The sequence below is a fragment of the Bombyx mori genome, chromosome 5 (assembly GCF_030269925.1).
Source record: "Bombyx mori chromosome 5, ASM3026992v2".
NCBI lineage: Eukaryota > Metazoa > Arthropoda > Insecta > Lepidoptera > Bombycidae > Bombyx > Bombyx mori.
Window position 1 is genome coordinate 18857831 of NC_085111.1, and position 24035 is coordinate 18881865.

At 44.1% G+C, this 24035-nt stretch overlaps 3 protein-coding genes across 7 annotated transcripts; 2 read left to right on the forward strand and 1 right to left on the reverse strand.

Moving 5' to 3' along the window:
• The first annotated feature begins 1082 nt into the window (after positions 1-1082).
• On the forward strand, positions 1083-1934 carry LOC101736516 (uncharacterized). The gene has a single exon (XM_004923804.5). The coding sequence runs from the start codon at positions 1190-1192 to the stop codon at positions 1862-1864; it is 675 nt and encodes a 224-aa protein (XP_004923861.1). The 5' UTR covers positions 1083-1189; the 3' UTR covers positions 1865-1934.
• A 2465-nt stretch (positions 1935-4399) lies between these two features.
• On the reverse strand, positions 4400-10189 carry LOC119628535 (piggyBac transposable element-derived protein 4). Of its 5 annotated transcripts, XM_038011096.2 has the most exons (10): positions 9262-10189; positions 8898-9013; positions 8469-8625; positions 8324-8383; positions 8090-8248; positions 7830-7981; positions 7512-7653; positions 7317-7420; positions 7186-7239; positions 4400-7093 (listed from the first exon to the last, which is right to left on the reverse strand). In XM_038011096.2, exons 3-10 carry the CDS (start codon positions 8594-8596, stop codon positions 5298-5300), a joined length of 2595 nt encoding a protein of 864 aa, XP_037867024.1. In that variant the 5' UTR covers positions 8597-8625; positions 8898-9013; positions 9262-10189; the 3' UTR covers positions 4400-5297. The 5 variants fall into 5 exon arrangements, with proteins under 5 accessions (XP_037867024.1, XP_037867025.1, XP_062524844.1 ...); XM_038011097.2 differs by lacking the exon at positions 8898-9013; XM_062668860.1 differs by having other exon boundaries at positions 8469-9013.
• Positions 10190-17690: 7501 nt separating this feature from the next.
• Or-59 (olfactory receptor 59) lies at positions 17691-23679 on the forward strand. Its single transcript, NM_001173140.1, has 10 exons — positions 17691-17704; positions 17949-18132; positions 19102-19231; positions 19441-19648; positions 20187-20309; positions 20938-21060; positions 21772-21871; positions 22302-22406; positions 23168-23323; positions 23629-23679. Exons 1-10 carry the CDS (start codon positions 17691-17693, stop codon positions 23677-23679), a joined length of 1194 nt encoding a protein of 397 aa, NP_001166611.1.
• Positions 23680-24035: the final 356 nt, after the last annotated feature.

A 24035-nucleotide genomic window follows, 5' to 3' on the forward strand; every position in this document is an offset into this window, starting at 1 on the left:
GACCTCGTTGGACACGCGGAATACGGTTGCTCGCTTCTTCACTACTGTGTGCGTACACCTTATCATTTTGTTTGTTGTAGCTCTCTTCTACGGTAAAAATTTTTACATCCGAAAAAAGAATTTCCCGATATTTTTTTCCCGCGTACCGCTTCAACAAAGCGCGGCATCTCTTCAGTCTCAGGTCCATTAGACGAGCATTCAAACGATGTCCTGTTTTTCTTCGATATGCCCGAAGCCCTAAGTCTTCATTTAACACCCTTTTCACCGTGGTTCTGCTTAACCCCATCTGAAGGGCCAACAGTTTCTGCTTACGTTTGGGATTTCTTTGAATTCGCGCCTTCACGGCTTTTATCACTGCTGGAGTCCTAACAGACCGAGGGCGACCACTTCTTGACCTGTCATCTACACTAGAGTCTTCATTGTATCGTTTGATGGTACGATAAACGAATCTTTTGGTTATATTAAAATTTTTCAGTATGTAAAAAATTTGAATTGGCGCGTAACCGCAACGATGCAACGCAATAACTGCAACATGGTCTTCTTTAAGCGTCCACTCCATATTTAAAAATGAGTAAAATTCTAAAAGTATACATTTTTATTTTCATGAACAATTCGAAATTCGAATTCAATAAACTTTTTTGTGGCCAGCATTTTAAAAGAAAAGTTTTTACTGTGTGACAATACTTATGACCTGACTAGGTATATATAAAGTTAATAAATAATTATATATATAAAGAATAAAGTTATTTCTAAATAAGTAGGATGGGACGTCACTTCGTCTGCCGACCGCACGATACGTTAATAAACACTCCAAAACGAGAATTAGGAATACTGCAATTAATTGAGTTTCTCAATTATGTTAATTTTCCCTTATCTGTTAACAGAAAATTTAAGACTTATATAAATGATTTAGGTTGATAATATTGTTGTAATGGTACAAAAGGGCTTGGTGATTCATAATTATTAAAATATCATCCGAATGTAGAGACGCACGGAGCTGAGTGATTTTATTGTACACTTTGTATTTGAAGAAGTGAGCGGACATATTTGTTATTCGTTGTTTCTCCAGAATGCACAGATAAAAGCGATAACCCCTCGACAAAGGCCTTTAATCATCTCTGAATATAAGGAACTGCAAGCTATGCAGCCCTGTTAGTATACTTTGAGAGTTGTTGAACATTCCACGAGAATGATCGCCTTAGTGTTGTGCGGACTGCTGGCGGCGGTCTCGGCCGCGCCACAGCACTACTACCATGGCCCGTCACATTGGTCGTTCTATCATTACGACCCCTACAGTTCCTACGTTCAGGGAAGCATGTTTGGCACACATATGGTTTGGTCCAACCTTGGCAACGGAATGCAAAACTTGGACAACACGATGAAGACGCTTCCGTTGAAGCTCCCCAGCTCTAAAGACGAAGGTCGCGGGGAAGGCGACAAGTACCGGGTAACTATACCCCTGCCTGGTTACGATCAGAAAGACATCAACGTGAAAGCGAAGGATGGAGTGCTGATGGTGCAGGCTACCAGTAATTTTAATCATTACTTGAAAATACAGAACCTTTCCCGCGATGTGAATCCCGAAGGCAACTGGATTTATGAGAAAGACGTGTTGAAGATCACCTTCCCGCTGAAGCAAAAGCAGCCAGAGGATAGCCAGACGCCAATTGTAGAGCCCACTAAGACGACCCCTACGAATGAGAGTCGTGAAGAGATGGAGTTCACCACCAAGAACAACGTGCGGGACGCTGACGTCAGCTTGGAGACAGCTCAGAAGTTCAATGAGATCGCGAACGCTGTAGAAACGACTACTCACGCTGTCAACTTCAGAGACGATGTGCAGTTCTTGCCGAATCCATATTAATTTGATCAAATATAAATGTGAGAATTAATGTAATAAATAAGTGCACATATAAATAAATTTAGTTAATTAACATCATTGTATTTACTGATCAGTACATCCGCAGCTTTTCTTTATGCTGCTGAGACCTGGACATTGAGAGAAAGTGAGAAAAAGAGGATAGATGCTCTCGAAATGTGGTGCTGGAGAAGAATGCTGCAAATATCGTGGACAGAGTTCAGAACGAATCAGTCAATTCTACAAGAACTCGGCATCAAGCAGCGACTATCCTCCATCGTTCAGGGTCGCATTCTCACTTTCTTCGGGCATGTGTCGCGGCGGGGTGACGACTCAGTTGAGCGCCTTGTGGTGCAGGGCATGATAGAGGGTACAAGACCGCGCGGCAGATCACCGTTACGATGGACCGACCAAATAAAGGCAGCTCTAAGCGGTCCCGTTAACGAGTGCACAAGAAGGGCCGCGGTACGCGAGGAACGGCGACGTCTGGTGAAGCGCATCACCACCCGAAGTGATGACCACGATCACTCTGCCAAGAGTGCATACGACTGAGAAGAAGAATTTTGGCACCGTTGGAGAGACTGAACACGGCCCAGGTCTCAATCGAATCAAAAGCTTTCTTGTAGTTCACAAAATCTAAACAAAGCGGCTTGTAATATTCCTGTCTTTTGTACAGCCTTTTTTTTTCGGGCCGGGGGCCGATCCTCCTACAAGGTATCCATGCCTGGGGGGCACGCGGGGTATGTGGGACTTGACGGTCTGCATATGTTGGGAGCAGACCGCGGGCTTAAGGATATTTTTAGAGCCCTACCGCACTAAACGCAGCAGTATTTCCGCTCCTCCTAGTGCTGGTATGGTCCGCGTCATTCGATCTCTTACGTTGCAAAGCCTACCTAGCTATTGTAATCCTAAATATACTTCCTTTAATTCTGGAGCAAGAGTGATCAATGAAGGCCTTCGGGTTTGAATCTTACTGCACGCCGTTACACCTCCATCTGGAAATCGAGCCCTCCGTAAATGCCTGGTAAGCGGGGTGCCTGTTGAAAGATTTGAACTTGGACATAATCTTTTCATCCATTTAATGTTCCGCGGTGATTGCTGATCGGCAGGTGTTTCAAATCCTTTATCAACTTATTGTAACAATTGTTTACATCCCAAAGATAATCATCCCGTTTGGGGTAGATGGGGTGATACTTACATGCTGACACACGGCTACGTGGTTACGAAGTGTTGTTGTATCTGTTGATAGTACGATATACGAACATACGGCTGATACCAAGCTTTTGAAGTCTCTGAAATATGACCGATGGCTCCATACCCACTTTGTGCAAGGCAATCACTGTAATCCTATTTTCTTTAACACCCCATTCCGTATTGTAATTTGATGATGAACACGAAAAAATATGTGAAATGGCGTAAAATCGAAAGAATTTCCAAATTTAAAAAATATTCCAAATTAAAAAAAATTACAGTACCCTTACTCCGGGCTTCAGTGCTGGATTAAGCAAGCGCAGGGCCCGTAGAAAATTATTTCAAAGAGCCCTTGATCTACTATGGGTTCTCAAGTATAAAGTAGTAAAAAAACAAATCAATAGTCTATACGTTTATTTGCCATCTATAGGTTACAATTTTGTGGGTATTTAGTAAATTACTATAGACGCTGTTAGGCTCTGACAAGTACAAAAAGCCAGAGATGAGATTTTCTGGCTATATAGAATAATTTTGACAAGAAACTAACAATTGAAAACTGATGATACCACACAAATTATTTTTTTCAATACATATTTCAAAGTTGATATTTAATGCAAAGTATATTATTATTTTTTGAGGAATAGCTAATGTTATATTTTATCAATGGTGTACTTTAAATAATGTTTATGTTTTATATTTATTTATTTGTTTCTTTTATTATTTTTTAAACTTCTACAAAGTTTTTTTTAGATTTTTTAGAACAACTTTTCTAGATTTAATGTGGGCAAATTAAGAAATGATACTATTCGTATCAATTTCTCTGAGCAAATCATGTTCTATATTCATCAAAGCGAGATTATTCAGACGTTCTTGACTCATAGTGTTCCTTGTGACTGTTAATCTTACAAATAAATATATAATTTTAACTTAACAACTTAACCGCTCGCTTGCCCGCCCGCCGCTCGACCTGTACGCTACTTTGCCCCGTTTACCGACCGCCGTGAATCTATTTTGCCCATTCGTTTTTGCTACTTAGCGCGGTGCCGTGTGGCGTGGCTCGAGTTCGACGAAACCATTAATTGTGACTCAACTTGTTACTAGAACCCTGTCAAGTGTTATGTTTTTTATGTTTAGAATGAACAAAGCTATTTATTTAAGTGCTTTGTTTATCAATATTTGACTACAGTGTAAAGTTATCATAGATTGAACACAGAGCTAGTGCGTTTTTGAGCACGATTTGTGTTTAAACGATCATACCTCAAAAATTAAAGCGATAACATAGGGTTTTTTATTTTTCATTACAATATATATACTATAAACATGAGGATATTAAATAAAAACATACACCTGTTCCTACAAAAATATTTATTTACAGCTCTTTTATTTTGCATAAAAATTTGGCGGCGCAAGCCGTAATTCTAGACAAACTTTTATCATCACAGATGCGCAAATATCACATTTAGGCCTACAATTTAAGTAGTATAATATGGGCTATCTTACATTCTTACAAAATATACAAAAATCCAATCGATAGCATTAGCCATTACTGAAATATGTTAAAATTAGTGCTACAGGTCTCATTCGCACAGTGAAATCTTTGTAGTTTTACATATTTTTTGTTCTAAAAAATAGACAATGTAAAAACAAGAATAATCATACCAAATAGAACATTTCAAGCCCTTTCTAAAAATATATCACACTTGTGTATTGTACTGTATTACAAAAACATATTCAAGAGTAAACAACAAAATCAGCGGGCTACACCAATATTTAAGGTTCGGTACACACCGAGTGTGATCCGGAACATTATTTTTTCTTGATCCGGAGTTTTGTCGGTCGGTTTTGTTTGTTGTTGACTATCTGTGACACCCATCCCAAAATGCCTAAAGTTAATTATTACTTCCGTAGGTTTAGCAACTTCTCTGTGGAAAGTTTGCAGGGTATGATGATGACCAGAACAACAGATACTGGAACTGAGGAACGGAACAAGTTATTGAAGTCGTTTTTCATCTAAATACTTCCAGAGATGTAGCAACTTCTCTGTAAAAAGTTTCCAGGGTCTGATGATGACCAGAACAACAGATACTGGAACTTATATATTTTGATACTTTATGTATTTCGAATTTCGGCACTTTGACTTTATTTATTTCGACCTTATGTATATTGATTTTATATATTTTGATACGTACTCTGACGTAGACTAGGTAGTCGGATCCGGAGTAAACAAAAAAACAAAAAACAACTTGCACTAAACGGCGGGCGTTTGCGCTAGATTGATATGGTATACGGTGTAGCATCCTACGATACACAGATTGACATTGCAGGTGGTACACCGCCACACCGTCGAGCGCTGCACTTTGGCAGAGTAGCAGAGCTTGCAGCGCTGTTTTTTTGTATTTTTTCCTGGCAAGTGCATGTCCCGTATGCATGCCGCTGGTTCTGGTCGTGCTGCCGGTGCTAAAGACCGGGAAGGTGCTGCTGATCTGCTGCTTTGCAGCAGTTGCTTTGCCAACTGCAGGCGGAATTCACGGTGACGAAGGGCGTGAGTGCGGTTGTGGTTGAACATCACGAGAGCATTATGCATCGATACATTTAAAAGTCGGCGAAATAATTTTTTGTACCAGATTATGTTACGTGATCTCTCAATGGGATAGGCAGACAGCATTTGATCTTTGTGGTCGATGCCGCCCATTGAGAAATTATAATCAAGAACAACTTGCGGTTTGTACCGGTAATAACCGTATTTTTCAATGCCGCCGACTTCTATGGGATGGAAAGAAGAAATCATTGCCACAATATTTTTGTCCATCCACACAACCACACTGAGGTCTTTGGTTGTGCTGAATGCCACCTCGCCCTCCTTCATGTTTTTTTTTGTTTTTTTTTTAAGAGCTTCGGGGACAAACTCTCTGTTAAGTCGTAGAGTACCCATCGAATCAGTCTTGTGCTGAACTTTTAGGATCCGAGACAAAAGTGGCGCATTATAAAAATTGTCCATTATTAATGTATGGCCTTTATCAAAAAGTGGTCTCGTTAAGTTCAGCACAATCTGGGCCGTGGCACTCTCCGGCTCGTCAGACTCTTGCCCGCGCTCTTCCGGCTCCCCGTCTTGTACCACATGTGCGTGCCCTTTGCCCGTGTAGACCTCCATCTGCCATAAATATCCAGTCCTGGATTCACATAACTCGTAAGACTTTATACCTACTCGAGCTCTTTTTGTAGCAATTTTTTGCGCAAATGAGAGGCGCCCCTTCCAAAGAAGGAGTGACTCGTCAATTGCTATATTTTGTTCTAGTACGTATAAAGACTTAAATTTTTTGTTTAGGTGCTCTATGATGGGGATGATTTTATCGAGTTTGGTAGGCGGCACGGGCAAAGTGGCATTGTCTATAAAATGGAGACAACGTTTGATGACGATGAAACGGTTATAAGTCATTATTTCTTTAAAATTGCCTATTTGGAGTTCTTCAATCACGGCATACCAATATTCGCGCTCCACATAATCTATAACTAGTGACTGTAACATTAAAACTGCTAAAAACCGTAGGATTTCGTCACTGGTGACGTCTTTCCAACGGCTTAATCTAGAATTTGGCTTGGATGGAATGGTCGACCTTATTAGCTGAGCACCGTAGCGGTTGGTTTCGCGCACGATGTAAGCAATAATATCTGCATCCCAAATCTTGAAAAAAACATCTAAGGGAATTAAATCGGCGTTATCAAACGTTGGTCCAGTAGATGGCACAGTAAATGCTTCCCTGACAGACTCAAAATTTTCCGGCTCGCCTCGCCAGTCAAAATGAAGCAGATCGGTTTCCGGTCCTACCACGTTCCGAAGGACTTCGTCGGCAGCATTGTCCAGCTCCTGTATCACCTCAACTACCTCATGTTCAGCAATACTGTCTAAGTCCATCGGAAAATCATCGATTCGTCTTGGTTTCAAAGAATTATCGATCATACCGACCATATTCGCCGAATCACCTTCATCTACTTCGCTGCCTTCGCCAGGCTCTATGAAGTCACGCTCCATATCTATATCGATATCTGTTGTAAGTAAGAAAATAAATTTTAGGATTTGGTCCACCCTATCATCTTATGGAGGCGACACATGAAATTCAAATAATACTTTAACTTACCCATACTGTAATTACTTCTTCCAGAGTCAAGCGCTGTTCGAGTACCGGTAGAAGCTGAAACAGTTATAAATTTTTAGTAAAATAAGTTGAAAGTAAAAGAAATTATTTTTTAAAATATGATATCAACTAACAAGGTGTAAACCCCAGGAGTTCTATCTCTGCTGGCACGATATTTTGAGGCAATGCAGTAGCCTGGATGATCCCCATCGAGGGCGAAAATTGGATCTTGCGTTTCCTGTCAATAAAAAATTGTAGAAACTGTAAATTTTGTTTATATTTTTTTAGAATCGGCCACATTCATTTATTACAGAAACAGAATAACCTACTTCGCTTGAGGTGGGGTCCCTGCAGAAGGAACGGCCTCCTCATCCTCGAGGAGGGGAGGACGCATCTCCTCATCCTCGGTGATATCTGGAAGAAAATAGCTTTCGATGTCATCATCCTCACCCTCCTGCTCCGCGGTGATATCTGGAATTTAACAACGAGGATATTTACTAGAGAGAATTAACACAACATAATATGTCTAACTTTAAACATGATTGAGTTTAACTCTGTTGCGAATTCTAGGTTTTGACTCAAGTGTGATTTTGACAGATGAATGAAGTACCTACGGAAATATTATTAATAAAGTATTATACATGTACCAATCGGGCGTTGCTGTTGCAATTCCCACGACTGACGTACACGTGGAGGAGGGACAGTTGGTACCCCAGGTAAAAGTGGGCATGGCCTCCACATCCGCGAGTCTTCACTGCCCCTTCCTTTGCCCTTCCCCTTTCCCTTTCCTCTTCCTCTTCTGTAAATAAATAAAAAAAATGCTGACCTGATACCATGCACATGTTCGACACTAACAAACTCACGTATGAGCAGTTAAAACATTGAATTTATTTCTAAATTTACTTACTGTGGTTCTGGAGCATCTGGCATTTTAAAATTGCCCACTTGCTTGCCATCGCGCAGCCTGGCCAGCTCCTTTTTTTGGTCCGCAGACAGCAAATTCTCATGCTTTTTATCCAAAAGCCTCGCCACCTTGGCGACTTTCAATTGCTCTGTCAATGAAGGCCTAAAATCCAAAATTGAATGAATGAATGTTACTGGAACAATTAGATACAATAAAGTTAATTTATGTAGATTTTACCGTTGTGGAATTCCAGATGGGCCTGGAGAAGTTTCCACTTCCACGTTTTCATCTCCAAGACTAAACATAAAAAAATATTTTAATGAATGTCGGAAGTTTTACTTACAATTAAAATATGATTTAGGTTTAATTTAATATTGCTTACTGTGAAAAAGGCAAAGATCGGGCACAGCGTGGCCTACGGCCACCCCTACCGCCCCTGACGCCCCTCTGACCACCACCTCGAGCAGCTCCACGTCCTCTCGCCGCTCCCAAGCCCCGACGTGGTCTCATGGCACCCTGACCACTTTGGCTTACAATTTCTGCGTCACATGCAATAAGCAGTCAAAAACAAATAGAAGAGAAAAAATAAAAACCAGCAGCAAGCATTTCACATTCACAAGCAGTAAAATTTAATAAAATAATTAATTTCGGACAAGCGTACAGAAAAAAATCCAGTCCGGAACGCGCGATTACTCCGTCTGCACCTAACCTTAACTGCATCATGAACCAAGATAAATAAAAAAACATTCAGAAGCATTTTCATAAGCCAAAGTAACACAAGTAACACAATCGCTTAGAAAAATATATCTACCGGATTCCGGATCACACGATCTCTCGGTGTGCTCCTAGCCTTAACTGCACCATGAACACTTGTCAGTCGGATTTTAAAGTTTCTGACTCAAATTGCTTCTAATTTTATCGTCCCGGCTAGAATTTACATGATCATAACGTAAATAATCATTTTGATAGTATTTAGAATTATAAAACAGCCCAAATATATCGAAATTGAAGATAAAACTATTACGTTAGCCGGGAAGCGCGCGCCCAAAATATTCCGTCAACTTTATCGGGTTCAGAAAAGGACAAATTTTGTGTTTCACGCTGAAAACTTTATTTCTACAGTTTAGTAGTTTACTTACCTTGATAATAATAAAAAATCAAGTAAAAATACTCACCGTAAGTATTAAAATTCTTCACAATTCGGCACAACACTTATATCACAGCACACGCGAACCACACATTTGCAAATGACAACTTCAACTTTGTTTTTTTATAATTTTTTCCAGGACTGGAATACGGTCTATTGGCTTTATTTGGTTGGAAATTTAACAAAGAAGCAGGAAAGATATATATAAACACACTAATGAACGAGCAAGACGGATAATATTCATAAAACTAGAGGAATGTCAAGTCAAGAGGGCTTGTAGACCACTAGTCCACACGGGCAATTTAATGGTCCTAAATCTAGTAGACTTGTGGTCTACGGGGCATAATAAGGTGCAGAATTTTGTAGACTGGTAGTCTACGGGGCAATTAAGCGGTTATATCGAGCCATCTCAATTCTGCTACACATCCACACTGTGTCGGGTAGAGCTGATTATCAGGCTGATTGAAATTCTACACGTTTATACAAACAACTTTTTCTTAATAAGTCACTCAAAAAATTAAGCTCGGGTCATGGAGTTAATAAGTACCTAGTAACTCTATGGCTCGGGCAGAGATGAGTGGGTTTAAATATGCGGGGCCCCCGTTCGCGCGGGGCCCGTAGCAATTGCTACTCTTGCTATATGGTTAATCCGGCACTGCCAGGCTTCCGGTGTAGTCGTATTTTGGATGACGGATGATGTATAGAATTATGTAATCTATATGTTACGGTAAAAGTAGATATTGCGGCAAATGTACACATTTTCCGGTAAATGTGCACATTTGCCTGCTCGTTTGGGAAAGGGAACGTACCCATACTACGTGACCAATTTTTTTAATTTTTTCGACCTCTCCTTCCCCTCGGTGATGACTCGTAGTATATGCCAAGACCCCCCTCCTCCCTTTAGTTTTCACGTAGTAATTCATAATTATGATTTTTAATCATTTCAAAGGCAAAAAAAAAATAAGAGATTTCTCTCACTAAAATCGACTACGTGACAAAAACCTGAGCCACCCCCCCGCTCCTGTGACTGATCGTAGTATTTTAAAGACTCCGCTCCCCCCCCCCCCCCCCTAAACGGGTCACGTAGTATGGGTACGTTCCCTAATGTGCATTCAACTAACAATTTCAAAGAAGGGAAATGTACATTGAATTCACAATGATCATGCCGTTTTGGTAAATTTGGAAATATTTGGAAAATTTGGTGAGCATGGCATACAAAATGCGAAATCGCAAGTGCTGCGCACCACTACAACCTAACCTAACCTAACCTACAACATATTATATAATATGCAAAGAAAAGTACGTTTTGTTTGTCATTTAATAAAAAATAATTTTCGTTATTAAAGCCTTTTGTATTATGTTTATATAAATAAATGTTTTTTTACTGCAAAACATTATTAATTTATTTGTATTCCAACTTTTCTTAAAACATGAAGGTAAGAGGATACATTTGCCGGGAAATGTACATATACGTTATATTCAGTTCACATATACCTAACTTTTTGGAAAATGTGCACATTTACCGGTAAAAGTGTACATTTCCCAAGAGTGTACAATTACTGTAACATATATATTACACTACACCTACCAAGCTTCATCTCTGCACTCCCCTAAGGTAGACTGTTAGACAATGCCTATGGCATTAAGTCCGCCTTGATACTTTTTAGTATATGAAGTTATAAATAATTAATAGTAATAATAATATATTATATATAAAACAAAGGTTTGCTCGAACACTTAACGAGAACGGCTGGACCGATTTTGATTGTTTTTTACTTGTTGTATTTGTCTCCGTCTCGAATAGCAGTCACTATTAAAAACATTGGAATATTGATGAAAAAAATAGATAAAAGAAAAAAAAGTGTGTGTGTCCGCTCCGACGCACGACTGGAGTTTACTGGATATAAATATAAATTTGTGTCAGTTGAATACAGTAAAATATGGAAGTTACGTATTCTAGTGAGAATGATCCGGGAGTTGCGGAACACGTGGATGCGGTAATTAAGTAAGTCTATATAATTCACTTTTACAATTAATATATAAGTTGTCCATTCACTGATAGAAGGAATTGTTTATATTTAATAAGCTTTATTAATAAATGATTTGTAGCGGGTTATATTCGGGTATCAACCCACTAACAGTTGATACGTTCAGGAATCGAACCCGAACGGCGTCCGGCCACAAGCAAAACGATGTCGGTAAATTAAACGAAACAATACGAGAAATAGTTCTATATTACGACAACACGATACACTACAGATTATTAACAAATTAACGAGACACAAAACAAACGACTAACAAATATATGAAAATACAATAATGAGAGAAACGCGCGATCAGTACGAGGCTTTGTGGCGGACTGCCGGCGCAGCAGCCCGGCGTCACCTGCTTTTTTTTTTTTTTTTTTTTTTTTTTTTTTTTTTTTTTTTTTTTTTTTTTTTTTTTTTTTTTTTTCCTACCTAAGCTGATAGCCCTAGCGGCTATTTCAGCGTAACCCTAACTTTAGTAGGTGAGCTCACGGGGCTCAAACCTGACGATGTTGCTAACACGAACCCTAGCAAGAGTCGTGCTTCGCAGAATCTACCACCGGATCGGAAACGCGACCCACTGAGAAGATCCGGCGAGAAACTCAGTGGGCTGTGTCTGAGAGTTAATTTACTCGTCGAGCCCTTCGTCGCAACCGACGGGTTCGACGAGAACGGTGACCGGTGCTTGAAGTACCTAAAAGCACCGTTAGTGGATCGGGAGGATCCGAGATGAAGTGTTTTGGGCGACGTCGACTGCTTTCCATTCTGTCCGCAGGATCGGGAATGTAGTTACCGGCGGCCACGATGAGAGGGTTCTCGTGTCGTGCCGCTTTATCGAAGTGGCGCATGGACGCCGACTGAAGATACTTACTGATGGACTCTAAGTCCAGGTCGTCATGGAGGTCGACGTTCCTGACGAACCACGGGGCTCCGACGGCTATCCTGCAAAAACGGGATTGAATAATTTGAAAGGATTTTAAGTGTATGCGGGCCGCGTGAGCGAACACTACACTTGCATAGGTCATGACGGGGCGTATGCAAGTTTTGTAGAGTGTCACCTTATTTCTAAGGGACATTTTACTTCGCCTACATATCATCGGGTAGAGACGTCCTAGGATGAAGGCGGCACGATCGCGTACCGTCTTGATGTGGGGGCGGAATGTCATCCTACTGTCGAGGGTGACGCCTAAGTATTTGACCTTCGGGGCCCACGGTATGGGCTGGTCGTACATCGTGATTGGGCGAACGGCGGGGGCGGGGGTGTTGACGCGCCTAGTCGGGAGAGGGATGCTCAGCGTGGTGTTCGGAGGGCGACCCCTTTTGAAGAGCACCGCTGTGCTTTTCGTGGGGTTAATGTCGATGCGCCACTTCCGGAACCACTGTCCCATGGTGGTAGCTGCGGTCTGAAGTCGTCGATGAAGCAACGCCTTCTTCCTACACGAGTAGTAGATGGCGGTGTCATCGGCGAAGAGCGCCAGATGGGTCTCCGGAGACCGGGGTATATCGTTGATATACAAACTGAATAGTAACGGGGAGAGGGCGGAGCCTTGCGGGACTCCGGCTGTGACGTGACGGGGCCGGGAACGCGTTCCCTCGACTCGATATCGGAACGAACGGTTCGACAAGTAGTCTCGTATGATGAGCACGAGCCTGTCTGGCACTCCCATGTTATACAGTTTGTATATCAAACCGTTGTGCCAGACTTTGTCGAACGCCTTCGCTATATCGAAGAAGAGGGCTCCTGTCGGAATGGGTTTCCGCCTGTTCAGCCCTAGTAAGATGTGCTCCGTGAGGCGGTGCACTTGATGGACGCACGAGTGTCTGGCGCGGAATCCAAACTGCTCGTCTATCAGAATTTTGTTCGCGGATACGAAGTCCCAGAGGCGTTTACGAAGGAGCCGTTCGTATAGTTTGCCTATCGCCGGGAGGAGACTGATGGGGCGGTAACTCGCGGTTTCGTTCTTCGGTTTGCCCGGCTTGTGTATGCCGATAACGTCCGCTTCTTTCCACGCCGCGGGAAAGATGCAGTTCGTCATAGCAGCATTTAATATGGTGGCCAACATCGTTATCAGTTGGGCTGGTAACAGTTTAAGCGCGCGGTTGCGGATGCCGTCGGAGCCGGGAGCTTTCCGTGGTTGTAGGCTATCGATCGCCTCCTTGACCTCGGAAGTGGTAATGGGGGGTAACGCGTCCGAGGGCGGCAGGGAAGCTCTGCGCTCGACCTCCCTGTCGACGAACTCGGTGTGTTCGGGGTCCGCGTGTTGAGTGCTGGTGGTGCACTGCTCTTGCAGTGCATCGGCCAGCAACTCTGCCTTGTCATCGTCATCGTAAGCCGGTGATTGGCCTGAGGGGCGTACGAGAGGCGGCATAGTGGCTATAGTTTCGGACTTGAGGGTCCTAGCTAGTTGCCAGTATGCTTGGTGAGTGGGCGCGAGTTCTTCTAAATAACTATCCCAGTTTTCGTTTCGGGCGTCGCTTAAGCGGGATTTGACCTCCCGCTGTAAGCGACGCATCCGAGTCCGGTTTGAATCCGTGGGATATCGATCGTAGGCCCGGATTGCCGCGTTTCTGATTCTAACGAGGTCCCTAAGATCGGGGGAAAGTCTGATGCGGTGGAAGCAGTCCTCCACATTGACTTGTTTCGAAGATCTTATGATCGCCGTCGAGACGTGATCAGTGAAGATGTTTATGGATTCGACGGTATCCTCGGGGGATGGAGTTGAATCCGGGCCGCAAGGGAGGATTGGTGGAGCGGTGTCAGCTAAGCACGTGCCCAGCTTCTTCCAATCCACCATGGTCCTCGTATCTGGTTCGCGGTTGAGTGGGCGACCGAGCTGCATGACGACAGGTCGGTGGTCTGAGTCGAGTTCTGACATTGCCTCGATGGAGCGTAAGCGCAGAGTTACGTTCCTCAGCAGTGCCAGATCTATTGTGCTCGGACGACGCGCGGCGTTGTACGGATAGTACGTGGGGGTCGGGGGGTTGAATATTTCGAATGTGAGGTCGTCTATGAACGCGTCGAGACGCCTACCGTTCACATTCGTGTGATGGCAGTTCCACCTAGTGTGGTGGCAATTTAGATCGCCTGCCAGGATGACCGCGTCCCCCATACCGAACAGTGTCTCGAGGTCACTGCTCAGGAGGGGTTTGTCAGGGGGGAGATAAACGGATGCGATGACGATCGGCTGGTGTCCCGTCAGCGCGATGCGGCACACTGACGCCTCGATATGTAAGAGCGAGGGAGTATCGAGAGGGACGCAGTGCAGGGCCCTCCTATAGTAAATGACAGTCCCGCCCTTGCGGGCGGAGAGTCTGTCATTCCTAACCATGACGTAATTCGCGACTTTGGGGTCGCGACGCGAGGGCTTTAGGAAGGTCTCCTGCACCAGAAGGATGTCGATGAGATTGTCACGGAGAAACTCATATACTTGATCGCGCTGACGCGCGAGTCCGTTAGCATTGTAAAATGCTAACTTTAAGGAACGCGGTTTCTCCCTACCGTTGTTGGCCATTGATTACCGGTAATCAAGCCAGCGTACGCTGGACGGACTCGATGACGTCCATATGGTCGAACGTCGCGTATAGGCGGTCATCGGCCGTGACTGCCCTGCGCATGGCGTCGGCGAACGAGCGCATGCGGTCTATATTTATCGCGGCGATATAATCACGCACGATTGAAAAGTCGTTAACGGCTGGCCGGGCGGGGCCGGGGCGAGGCGCGGGACCGGGCGCGGGGGCGGGGCGCGGCGCGAGCAGGGGCTGGGGTGCCGGTGGTTTCCCTGCCAGCGTGAGCGGCAGCGGTTTTGCCCACGCGGAGACGGTGGGCACCGGTGCCGGCACGAAGGCAGGCTTCGGCGCACGGGGCGCCGAAGTCTTTGGGCCGACGGTTTTTGGAGGCGCGTTGGCCAGACGCTTCCGCGGGGCCTTGGGGCATCCGCGGTAGTTGGCTGTGTGGCCCTGCTTTTGGCAGAGCACACAGCTCGGAGGTTCGGTCGCGGTCTCTTTGACCCGCGAACAGTCGGCTGTCGCGTGGTCTCCGAGGCACTTTACGCACCGTGGACGCGCGTGGCAGTTGCGCGCGGAGTGGCCGTAAAGCTGGCAGCGGTGGCACTGCCCGGGAGTGCCTTTTCTATATGGGGCCTCGACGGTGACCCCGGATAAGCCGCAAACGGTGCGGAGGCTTGAGGCAATCCGTTTGCCTTCGGCGGTTGGTTCTAACGCGACGAGAACCATATTATATGCGAATTTATCGCGCCCGCTGTGCATTCGGTGCACGCTTACAATCGGGTACGCCTGCCCGATGAGGTCCTCCTTGACCAGCTCGACGTCGAGCTCCTTCGGTACTCCGCGTATTACTACGCGGAGCTCGCGATCCTCCTGGAGCGCATAAGTGTGGAAGCTTATGCGTTCCTTTCGGAGGTGGGCTGTCAGCGCCCTGTGGTCGTCCGGTGAGGCCGTTTTTATTTGTATACCGTGCGCGATGTTACGCGCATGGATGACGGTGACGTTTTGTGCCTTACAGGCACGGGATACGCGATCCCACGCGGTCTTATCTTGCAAAATTACCGGCGGCGGCGCGGGAATTTTGCGGACGGACGCGGGTTGGGGTCGCGGCGACGGGGTTGCGCGGCGAGGGGAGTCGGGTGAGACCACGACTTTAGGACGCGACGCGTTCGCGGCCTTTGGCTGTTTCGGCGCCGCGGACGGTTCCACGGCGCGGGCGCGTTTTTTCCCGCGCGCGACGGTGGTGAACCCTTCCGAGGTTCCCGGTTGGGGACTCGCGGCGGACTCGTACTCCATTTCCGACTCGGAGTCGGAGCCGGAGCTTGATGCCGCACAAGACGCGATCGACGCGGGCGCGGGGGTGGGGGGCGACATCGGCGAGTCTGGGATATTCGCGGCGGCGGCGAGCGGTGCGCGGGACTGAGCTGCTAATTTGGCTTTATGGGCCTTAAATTGAGTCATGATGTCCGGGCAAAACTCCCGGACGAAAAGGACGAACATGGCGGGGTCGTCGTCCGCCATGGTGGTTGTGCCCAGGGGGGGCGTCCCCGGGACTTAAAGCAACTCGCCGAAAGGCGAGTCCCCTGAGTAGGAGTTCACCCCTTGTGCTTTACCAGCAACAAAAGGGGGGGAGTGCCTTTGCCGTGAAAACGGCAGTTGGCTGGGGATTGGGGTGGAGTTGGAAGGTGGGGCCCCACTGGGTTGTGAGTGCCACAACAAGCGGTGATCGCAGTGGGGGTTCAGTCTTTAAAAAGACTATTTTGCTCGCCGAATAATATAAATAAATTTAATAATATGATATGCGTGAAATGATAGTGAGGATGTCGTTTCGAATGCACAATCAACAGGTTCGAATTGTTTTTACGATCCAAGGTCGCGACGCCAGCGACAATGCGTCAAGAATTCACAACAATGCCGCGATCGGTGCGACAACAACAATGCAGTGAAACTCAGGACACAAGATCGCGACGGCAGCGACAATTTTTCGTAAGAACGCGTCCGGACTGTACGGCGATGCCTGCGATAACGCGGCCGCGCGTTGGCTCCTGATTGGCCAATCAGGAGCCAATCAGGCGCATAACGCATTTCGTGTGACATGCTATACTCTCTAGTACGATTTTGGTCCCCATAATTTTCATACCCCGGGCCTATATATGTAAATCGATTCTTAAGGAGTAAACTCCAAAAAACATTTTCCCATACAAAATGTTCATGGGTTTCGTAATACGAACATTTAATGTTCATTCCGTCGATAAGTTAAGGTTATGGTTAAGTCTTCCATCAAATTATAGAATGTAGCGTAATAAAAGTTTCAAATTGACAATATCCACAATAATCGGATTGAATCGGATTATGAATGATGTATTTTAGATTTTAAAAATGTAGAATACTTAATGTCAGTAATGAAAAAGGATTGACATATATATTGGTTGTCAAATATTGATTTGTGCATTTAGAAATTTATTTTGTGTAAAATACTGAAAAATATATCAAGCTATAACTTAAATAAACAAACAACAAAAAAATGTCAAATCGATTGTTCTCACTCAATCATCTTTACGTACATGTTTACACAAAAAATGACACAAAATATAGTACATATATCAGAAAGCTATAAAATTAAGTGTGTAACTGTGTTGCATTTAATAATGTAGATGAAACATTTTATACATAATATATGTACGTGATACGAAGTTCACCGGGTTATATAATAAGACATAATTCTGAAATAACACTTATTACCGGGACTGCGGAGCCTTGGCTGGTAGGTCCTTACATTCTTTAAAAAGTGGTGTGCCAGCTGCGGGTGAGTCCTATCTCGACGTCCACAAACCAACAATTATGTGTTTGTGTATTTGATGGGCTGATTGTGGTGCAGAAAGCAGCTATTAGAGCCGCGGAGTGCCGCGCCCTGACTTGTGTAATTATGGACACAAACCCGTAGGACGCGATCAATATTAGATAAGGTTCAAGGGGCCGTGTGCGTGGCGTCTAGGACGATGATTTCCTGCAGTAAGACTGTTTGCTTCTTGTCATGTAAGTGTTCAACTGTGTAGCTGCTATTCCAATACATTAGGACTTCAATCTCGTACCTATATTAAGATCCGTTGAGATGTGATGTCGACGGGGTACAGTAACCAGTTCGCTCAGTCCATCCTCTACAGTAAAAAATATTTTCAAACAGGAGTGCAGCTGGTGATAGCGTGGCGCCTCATCTTCGCCGTTTGAGGCAGGTAGGGTTCTGTCAGCTGGATCCCACGTCTCAAAGTCGCAGACCGATCCTCGCGCTAATGCATCGCGTCTACCACCGGCTCGTGCTGGCCGCGACTGTCCTGTACATTTTCGAACAACTCACTTACGCGTACCAGGTAATTTTGTGATATTAAGCCCATATATTAATACGATATTAATACGCTAATAAGACGCTAGGGTTAGTGTTAGCAACGTCATCAGGTTTGAGCCCCGTGAGCTACCCTACTTGTTAGGTTACGTTGACATAGCTTCTCAAGGCTACCAGCTTAGGTAGGAAAGATATTAAAAACATCAATGAAATGTACTATTTATTTTAAAGCCTCAATAATAAGACCACACGGCGGCACTCCTAATGTAACGGTTGTCTCAAATCGGAACTTATGCTGATTCACACCTGAAGCAGGCAGGGTGTTGGTGCTTACCCGTGCGAGTCTTTGCCGTGTTAAGTGTTTCCCGGAACTCATAAATATTAACAATGATCCCTTGAGACGCAAATTAAAAGTTAGCGTTTGATTTTTATTACAGTGTGCGTTATCGTAGAAGTTCTTTCTGAAACTTCTAGTTCCTTCATGATCATGTCTCAAATACACATTTAATTAGTAAAATTGGTACCTTTGGTCTATGGGATTTGAACACTGGAATAGTCGGATTGATACGAGCGACCAGTACACCGGGCTCTTATCTATTAGGCTATAACTGGGACTGGCCCTTGACATGCGTTCGACGGGGGATTTATCTCTCGTAATTGTAAACACGATACGATATCAGCTGCAGTTTGTCATTATAACGTTGGAGTATTTATTTTATCGAGTCTAACGTAATTATAGATATTGTTAAGCAATCGAAACCAGAGCTGCCAAACCTATTTAAATGACAGCTTTTTTAAAATACTTTACTGCCGTGTACATCCCGAAAAAATCCAAAGATGTCAAACAGATTTACTGTTCGCAAATTCAAGGGTGCGATTTTAAAGAGATTGGATGTAAGAGGATTTTAGTTAGGAGTTAAGTTTAGGAGCATAACACAACGAGGTTTAAGTAATGCTACTAACTAACGTTACTAACTGGCTAACGTGACTTGTTCAGGCTCGAAATGACATGGAGAGGCTGTCTCGAGTGCTTTTCCTGATGCTGTGCCACCTGACCTGCATCGCCAAGCAGTTCGTCTTCCATTCGGACGCTGACAAGATTAACCAGCTTGTGGTGGGACTCGATGGTCTGAGATCCCTAACTTTTACTAGCTTTATTTGCACATACATGTTACGTAACAGATTAGAGAGGCCCAATTTGGTGCCGCCGTCTAGAAGCAGACACTTCACAATAATGCTCGGTCGCGAGTCCCGGGCTCTCCTTCGACTGCGCTCTGTGCAATACGTTAGTTCGTGTGCCCGTACCATAGTATACGTTTGTTCTGTCTTACAACAGATGCTCTGTGCAACCAGCCAGTGGAAACTCACAGGCTGCTGCTGCTAGAGACTTCGCGCCGTGCAGCACGTCTGCTGATGCTTTACTCAGGCTGTGCGGTGTCTACCTGCATCCTGTGGGCGGTGTTTCCACTCCTCGATCAGCTCCGAGGGCGAACAGTTGAATTCGCCTTCTGGATACCAATCGATTACCGTCACAATGCGTTTCAGTTAGTTTTAAAGAGGAATTACTTATATCGTTAAAGTGTTCATCAGAAATGCCGAAGATGTCAATAAGATCAGAGTGTATCGTGTTGTATCATGATATAATATTTTAAATAACTATAGTATTTTTCGGCCGGTTCGGTATTTGTAACCCAGGTGTGCACCACTACACCACAGTTCGTTGGAAATATATTTGATTTGAGGTCGCAAGCTGGATTTCATTATATAACGCCTTCCCCACCCTTCAAGCTTAAACTTTATATGAGTTGAAAATTTGATTTAATGTGTTAAGATGGGTATTTTACGGTATTGTCAAAAAAATTTACGGCAGACTTCTCTTCTCATACTTGTTAATAGATATTTTTCTACTGCGTCATATAAAGTGTATTTCTGTAATCATAGCTTTCTACGTCTATCATTGAAACCACGTGCCTTAAGACAGACCCAGGAAAGATAAAGGCAAGCTCGTGGTAGCAGCTGCCATTATATCGATCGTTACATCAAAAAGCAGTTTGATTACAACTGTAAACATTTCCTGGACAGGTTCGCAGTGGTTCTAGCGTATGCGTTCTATTCTACGTCGCTTGTGGCAGTGGCTAACACGACCATGGACGCTTTTATTGCGACCGTCCTCTACCAGTGCACCACCCAGCTTAGGATTTTAAGGTACAGTACATTTTCTTGATTTCATGCTATAACATTTTCATCTTGATACTTCTTGGAACTCTATAGATGGGATCGATATACATAACCGTTTGTTGGCTTGTCGTGACCTAAAGTCATGGCCAAGTTGGTGTGAGTCTTAGAGAAGGTCAAGGTACAGCAGTGGACGTTTGTTGGCTGATATCAACATCATCATCATCAGCCCACAGTCGTCCACTGCTGGACATATGCCTCTCCCAATTCACATCACTGAGCCCGGTCTTCGGTTCTCCTCGTCCACTTCTTGCTGCCACCGTTCGGAGGTCATCGCACCACCTAGCCAGGGGGCGTCCCACGTTACGTTTTCCACTGCGCGGTCTCCACTTGGCTGATAACGATGATGTTAATTAATGTTAAGACCAAAAAAATACATAGACGTTGCTTTTATATTAGCCATGAATGCATTGGCACGTGGATGGCAGAAATATTGGGATGGAGACTGTGGTTATTTAGAAACTAAGGTAAATCGTACTAAGAATGAATGATGGATGAGTAGCTAGGTGCAATACTAGTTTCTTCTAAAATGTAGCCGCATAGACTATTACCGTGGGTGACTTATCATCAACATTATTAAATTTCTGACATGTTATAGAATGAATTTTGAATCTCTACCGGAACGCGCCTACGCATTGAGCAGGAAGACGAGACAGGATTACCATACGGTGACTCACGAATTGCTGGTTGATTGTCTTCTACATTACAAGAAGATTACGGAGTGAGTATTTGAATGAAGCTTTCAAAACTACCGGCCAGTGCGGCTTTCGTTTATAGAATAAACTTAGAGACGCAGGAGCTTGGAATCGCATTCTTAATGTCAAAAGTTGCCGAATTCACAAACCACCACCCCGCCTATTTCTGCCGTGAAGCAGTAATGCACTTCGGATTGAAGGGTGGGGCAGCCGTTGTAACTATACTGAGACTATACCTTAGAACTTATCTCAAGGTGGGTGGCGCATTTACGTTGTAGATGTCTATGGGCTTCAGTAACCACTTAACACCTAACATCAGGTGGGCTGTGAGCTCATCCGCCCATCTAAGCAATAAAATAATAATAAAAAAATCTGCAGTTTTCCAGCGCACTCCGGATAGTATCATATTATCATAATTAACTAAGCTCACACCTCTGATTACATTGGAAACATAATAATTTAATTCCCTAAATGATCCGCAAGCACACATCATTATCATCAGCACACCGCACACAGACGTCCCTAACTGGACGTAGGCCTCCCTCAAAGTTCACCACAACTACCGGTCCTGCGTAGCCCGCATCCAGTGGATTCCCACGACCTTCAGCATGTCTCCACATGCTTGTTTTCATTTAAAAAAAACCCAAACATGAGATTTTCTTATCGTGAATTTGAAACCGCAAGCCCAAAGAAACTGAGAAAACTGACAAAAAAATTATAAAATTAAATCTTTTCAGAACTTGTAATCTGTTGGAACAAATATTTGGTAAGGCAATACTCGTGCAGTTCGGTGTCGGAGGCTGGATCCTCTGCATGGCGGCCTATCAGATAGTCGACGTAAGTAGAGTCATGTTGATGGGTTCTGGTGTTGATGCAAATTTTGCAGACAAATGTTCACGCCGTTAACTTAGTTAATAAGTTGCCTCTCCTTAATCATAGAAGCTTTTGGTTATGTACAAAATCACATCAGAAAAACTGGAAACTAATATGTAGTTTAATACATGGCTCAGCTCCTATCGTTGCCGCGTGAGATCATTTCCGCTGACTCATCAGTCTTCTCAATTCCTTCTACAGCAATATGGCGAGGTACCTAGACTAGATACAAATTATTGTCTCGACTTAGCTTATTAAGTGTCTGTATGTATTCTGGAAATACAGAACCTATTTAATAGGACACAAGTGCCTTAAGGGCTTGTTTTACTAGAATAGCTTCCCTCTTTGAAGCAGATATCTATTTGAAGGTAACTGAGCACTGATTCACTAACAGATGGAGATCCTGAGCATAGAGTTCGCGTCCACAGCATTGTTCATGGGCTGTATCCTGACCGAGCTCTTCTTGTACTGCTACTACGGGAACGAGGTCACGGTACAGGTTAGCATACAGTAACTTGACCTTTATAAGTCGCTAAATCTAAATTATGAATAAGCCCGGGATGCCACTTTATTTGGGTACAGGACATCCGTAAACAAGCATTGAACAGGGCGGAATCAAATAGTCATCTCGGCGATTTCTAAATGTGTATTTGTGTAGGTACCTAAGTCGAGGGTAACATAGCGTTTTTAAATTCATAAAAATATGAAATTGAGTTTTTTTTTATTGCCCTTATAGGCAGACGAAGCCTGATCACCTGATGGTGAGCAGTTACCGTCCTCCATGGACTTCAGCTATGTCAGGGGCAGAGCCAAGCCGCTGCCTACCGCAAAATGAAAATTAAACTTTCAATGAAAATTGTTGTGTACATATATTAAATAGTTTTTCATACTTGTATTTTCTGTTACACGATTTTCTTATTACTCTATTAAAATCATTTAACAGTATACACTTTTATTGATTATGATTATGGAATTTAAATTATGTCCAACAGTCAGGTCCCAGTTGGCGATGCGTGCCCATGTCTTCATCTCATAGAGGCAGTCAGATATCTGTTAGGTACCCTAGATGTAGTGGCTGTGCGCTATGTTGTTACAGTACAGAGTATAGATATTCCATTAGTAAATGTCTGTGTTTACTTTTATTAGGTCTACGGGCTCCAGTGCCCGTTGCAGAGGAGGATGCCGGTCAGACCGAGGGCTCGATGACATTGAGTGCGGTTCCCTTACAGCCTGTATGTAATATAGCCGCCTGTGTTGCAGAGCGGGCTGGTGTCGGAGTCGGTCTACGCCATGAGCTGGCTGTCGCTGTGCCCGAGGGAGCGGCGCGCGCTGGTGGTGGTGCTGGAGCGCGCGCGGCGCCCGCTGCGGCCCGCCGCCGGCCGCGTCGTGCCGCTCACACTCAACACCTACCTTAAGGTTCAGCCGCGTGCGCACTCGACTTACAGACACTCTCTCACTCACTCTCGAGCACTGTTCCAGTAACGGCTCTCCTAGCTTTACAATTACAACTATAAAAGTAGGCATTCAATGCTGTTAACACGTATAGAGTGATTATTATTATTACATATGTATGCATTTGTTCATTAAAAAATTACAGCTGGCTGTAAAGAAGGTGTATGACCTCGACTGTAACGGACGATTTAACCCGGTGTTCACGCCAAGTCCATGAACTAGCAAAGCAAAACAAGATAAAATACTAATCTTCATTCGTTCTTTTACAGATCTTGAAATCATCTTATAGTTTCTACGCAGTCCTCAGACAAACCAAGTGATGGGACACCCACGGATAGGATATTGCCACAAGCTCCCTTCTCTAGTCCGTTAGCCTGGATCAGTGATCGGTCTTCACTGCTGCTGCTATCATTTAGCACTCCTCTCTATTTTAAGTATTTAGGGCACACATCGTTACGGCGCATTGCAGGATTTATTCATCTAGTGATCGTCGTAGAACTATTGTAATGCGCTCAATACGCACCATTAGATTAGTAAATAGTTTGTTAAATAAATGTTATTCGACGTCAACTGTTTTTTAATATTCCTGTCAAGTTAAGTACCTGAGGTACCTGAGTACTGTAAAATTAAGAAAACAAAAGGTCCAGCAGCCGCGGCAGGTTCGTTTCCTCGTGGA

Coding starts and splice junctions, on each gene's coding strand:
- Or-59 (NM_001173140.1), top strand. Junction 18,133..19,101: donor AACTCACTTACGCGTACCAG/GTAATTTTGTGA, acceptor TGACTTGTTCAG/GCTCGAAATGACATGGAGAG. Junction 20,310..20,937: donor ACCCAGCTTAGGATTTTAAG/GTACAGTACATT, acceptor GACATGTTATAG/AATGAATTTTGAATCTCTAC.
- LOC119628535 (XM_038011097.2), bottom strand. CDS start 8,596: ATGAGACCACGTCGGGGCTTGGGAGCGGCGAGAGGACGTGGAGCTGCT. Junction 8,384..8,468: donor CGATCTTTGCCTTTTTCACA/GTAAGCAATATT, acceptor TTTTATGTTTAG/TCTTGGAGATGAAAACGTGG. Junction 7,654..7,829: donor GCAACAGCAACGCCCGATTG/GTACATGTATAA, acceptor GTTAAATTCCAG/ATATCACCGCGGAGCAGGAG.
- LOC101736516 (XM_004923804.5), top strand. CDS start 1,190: ATGATCGCCTTAGTGTTGTGCGGACTGCTGGCGGCGGTCTCGGCCGCG.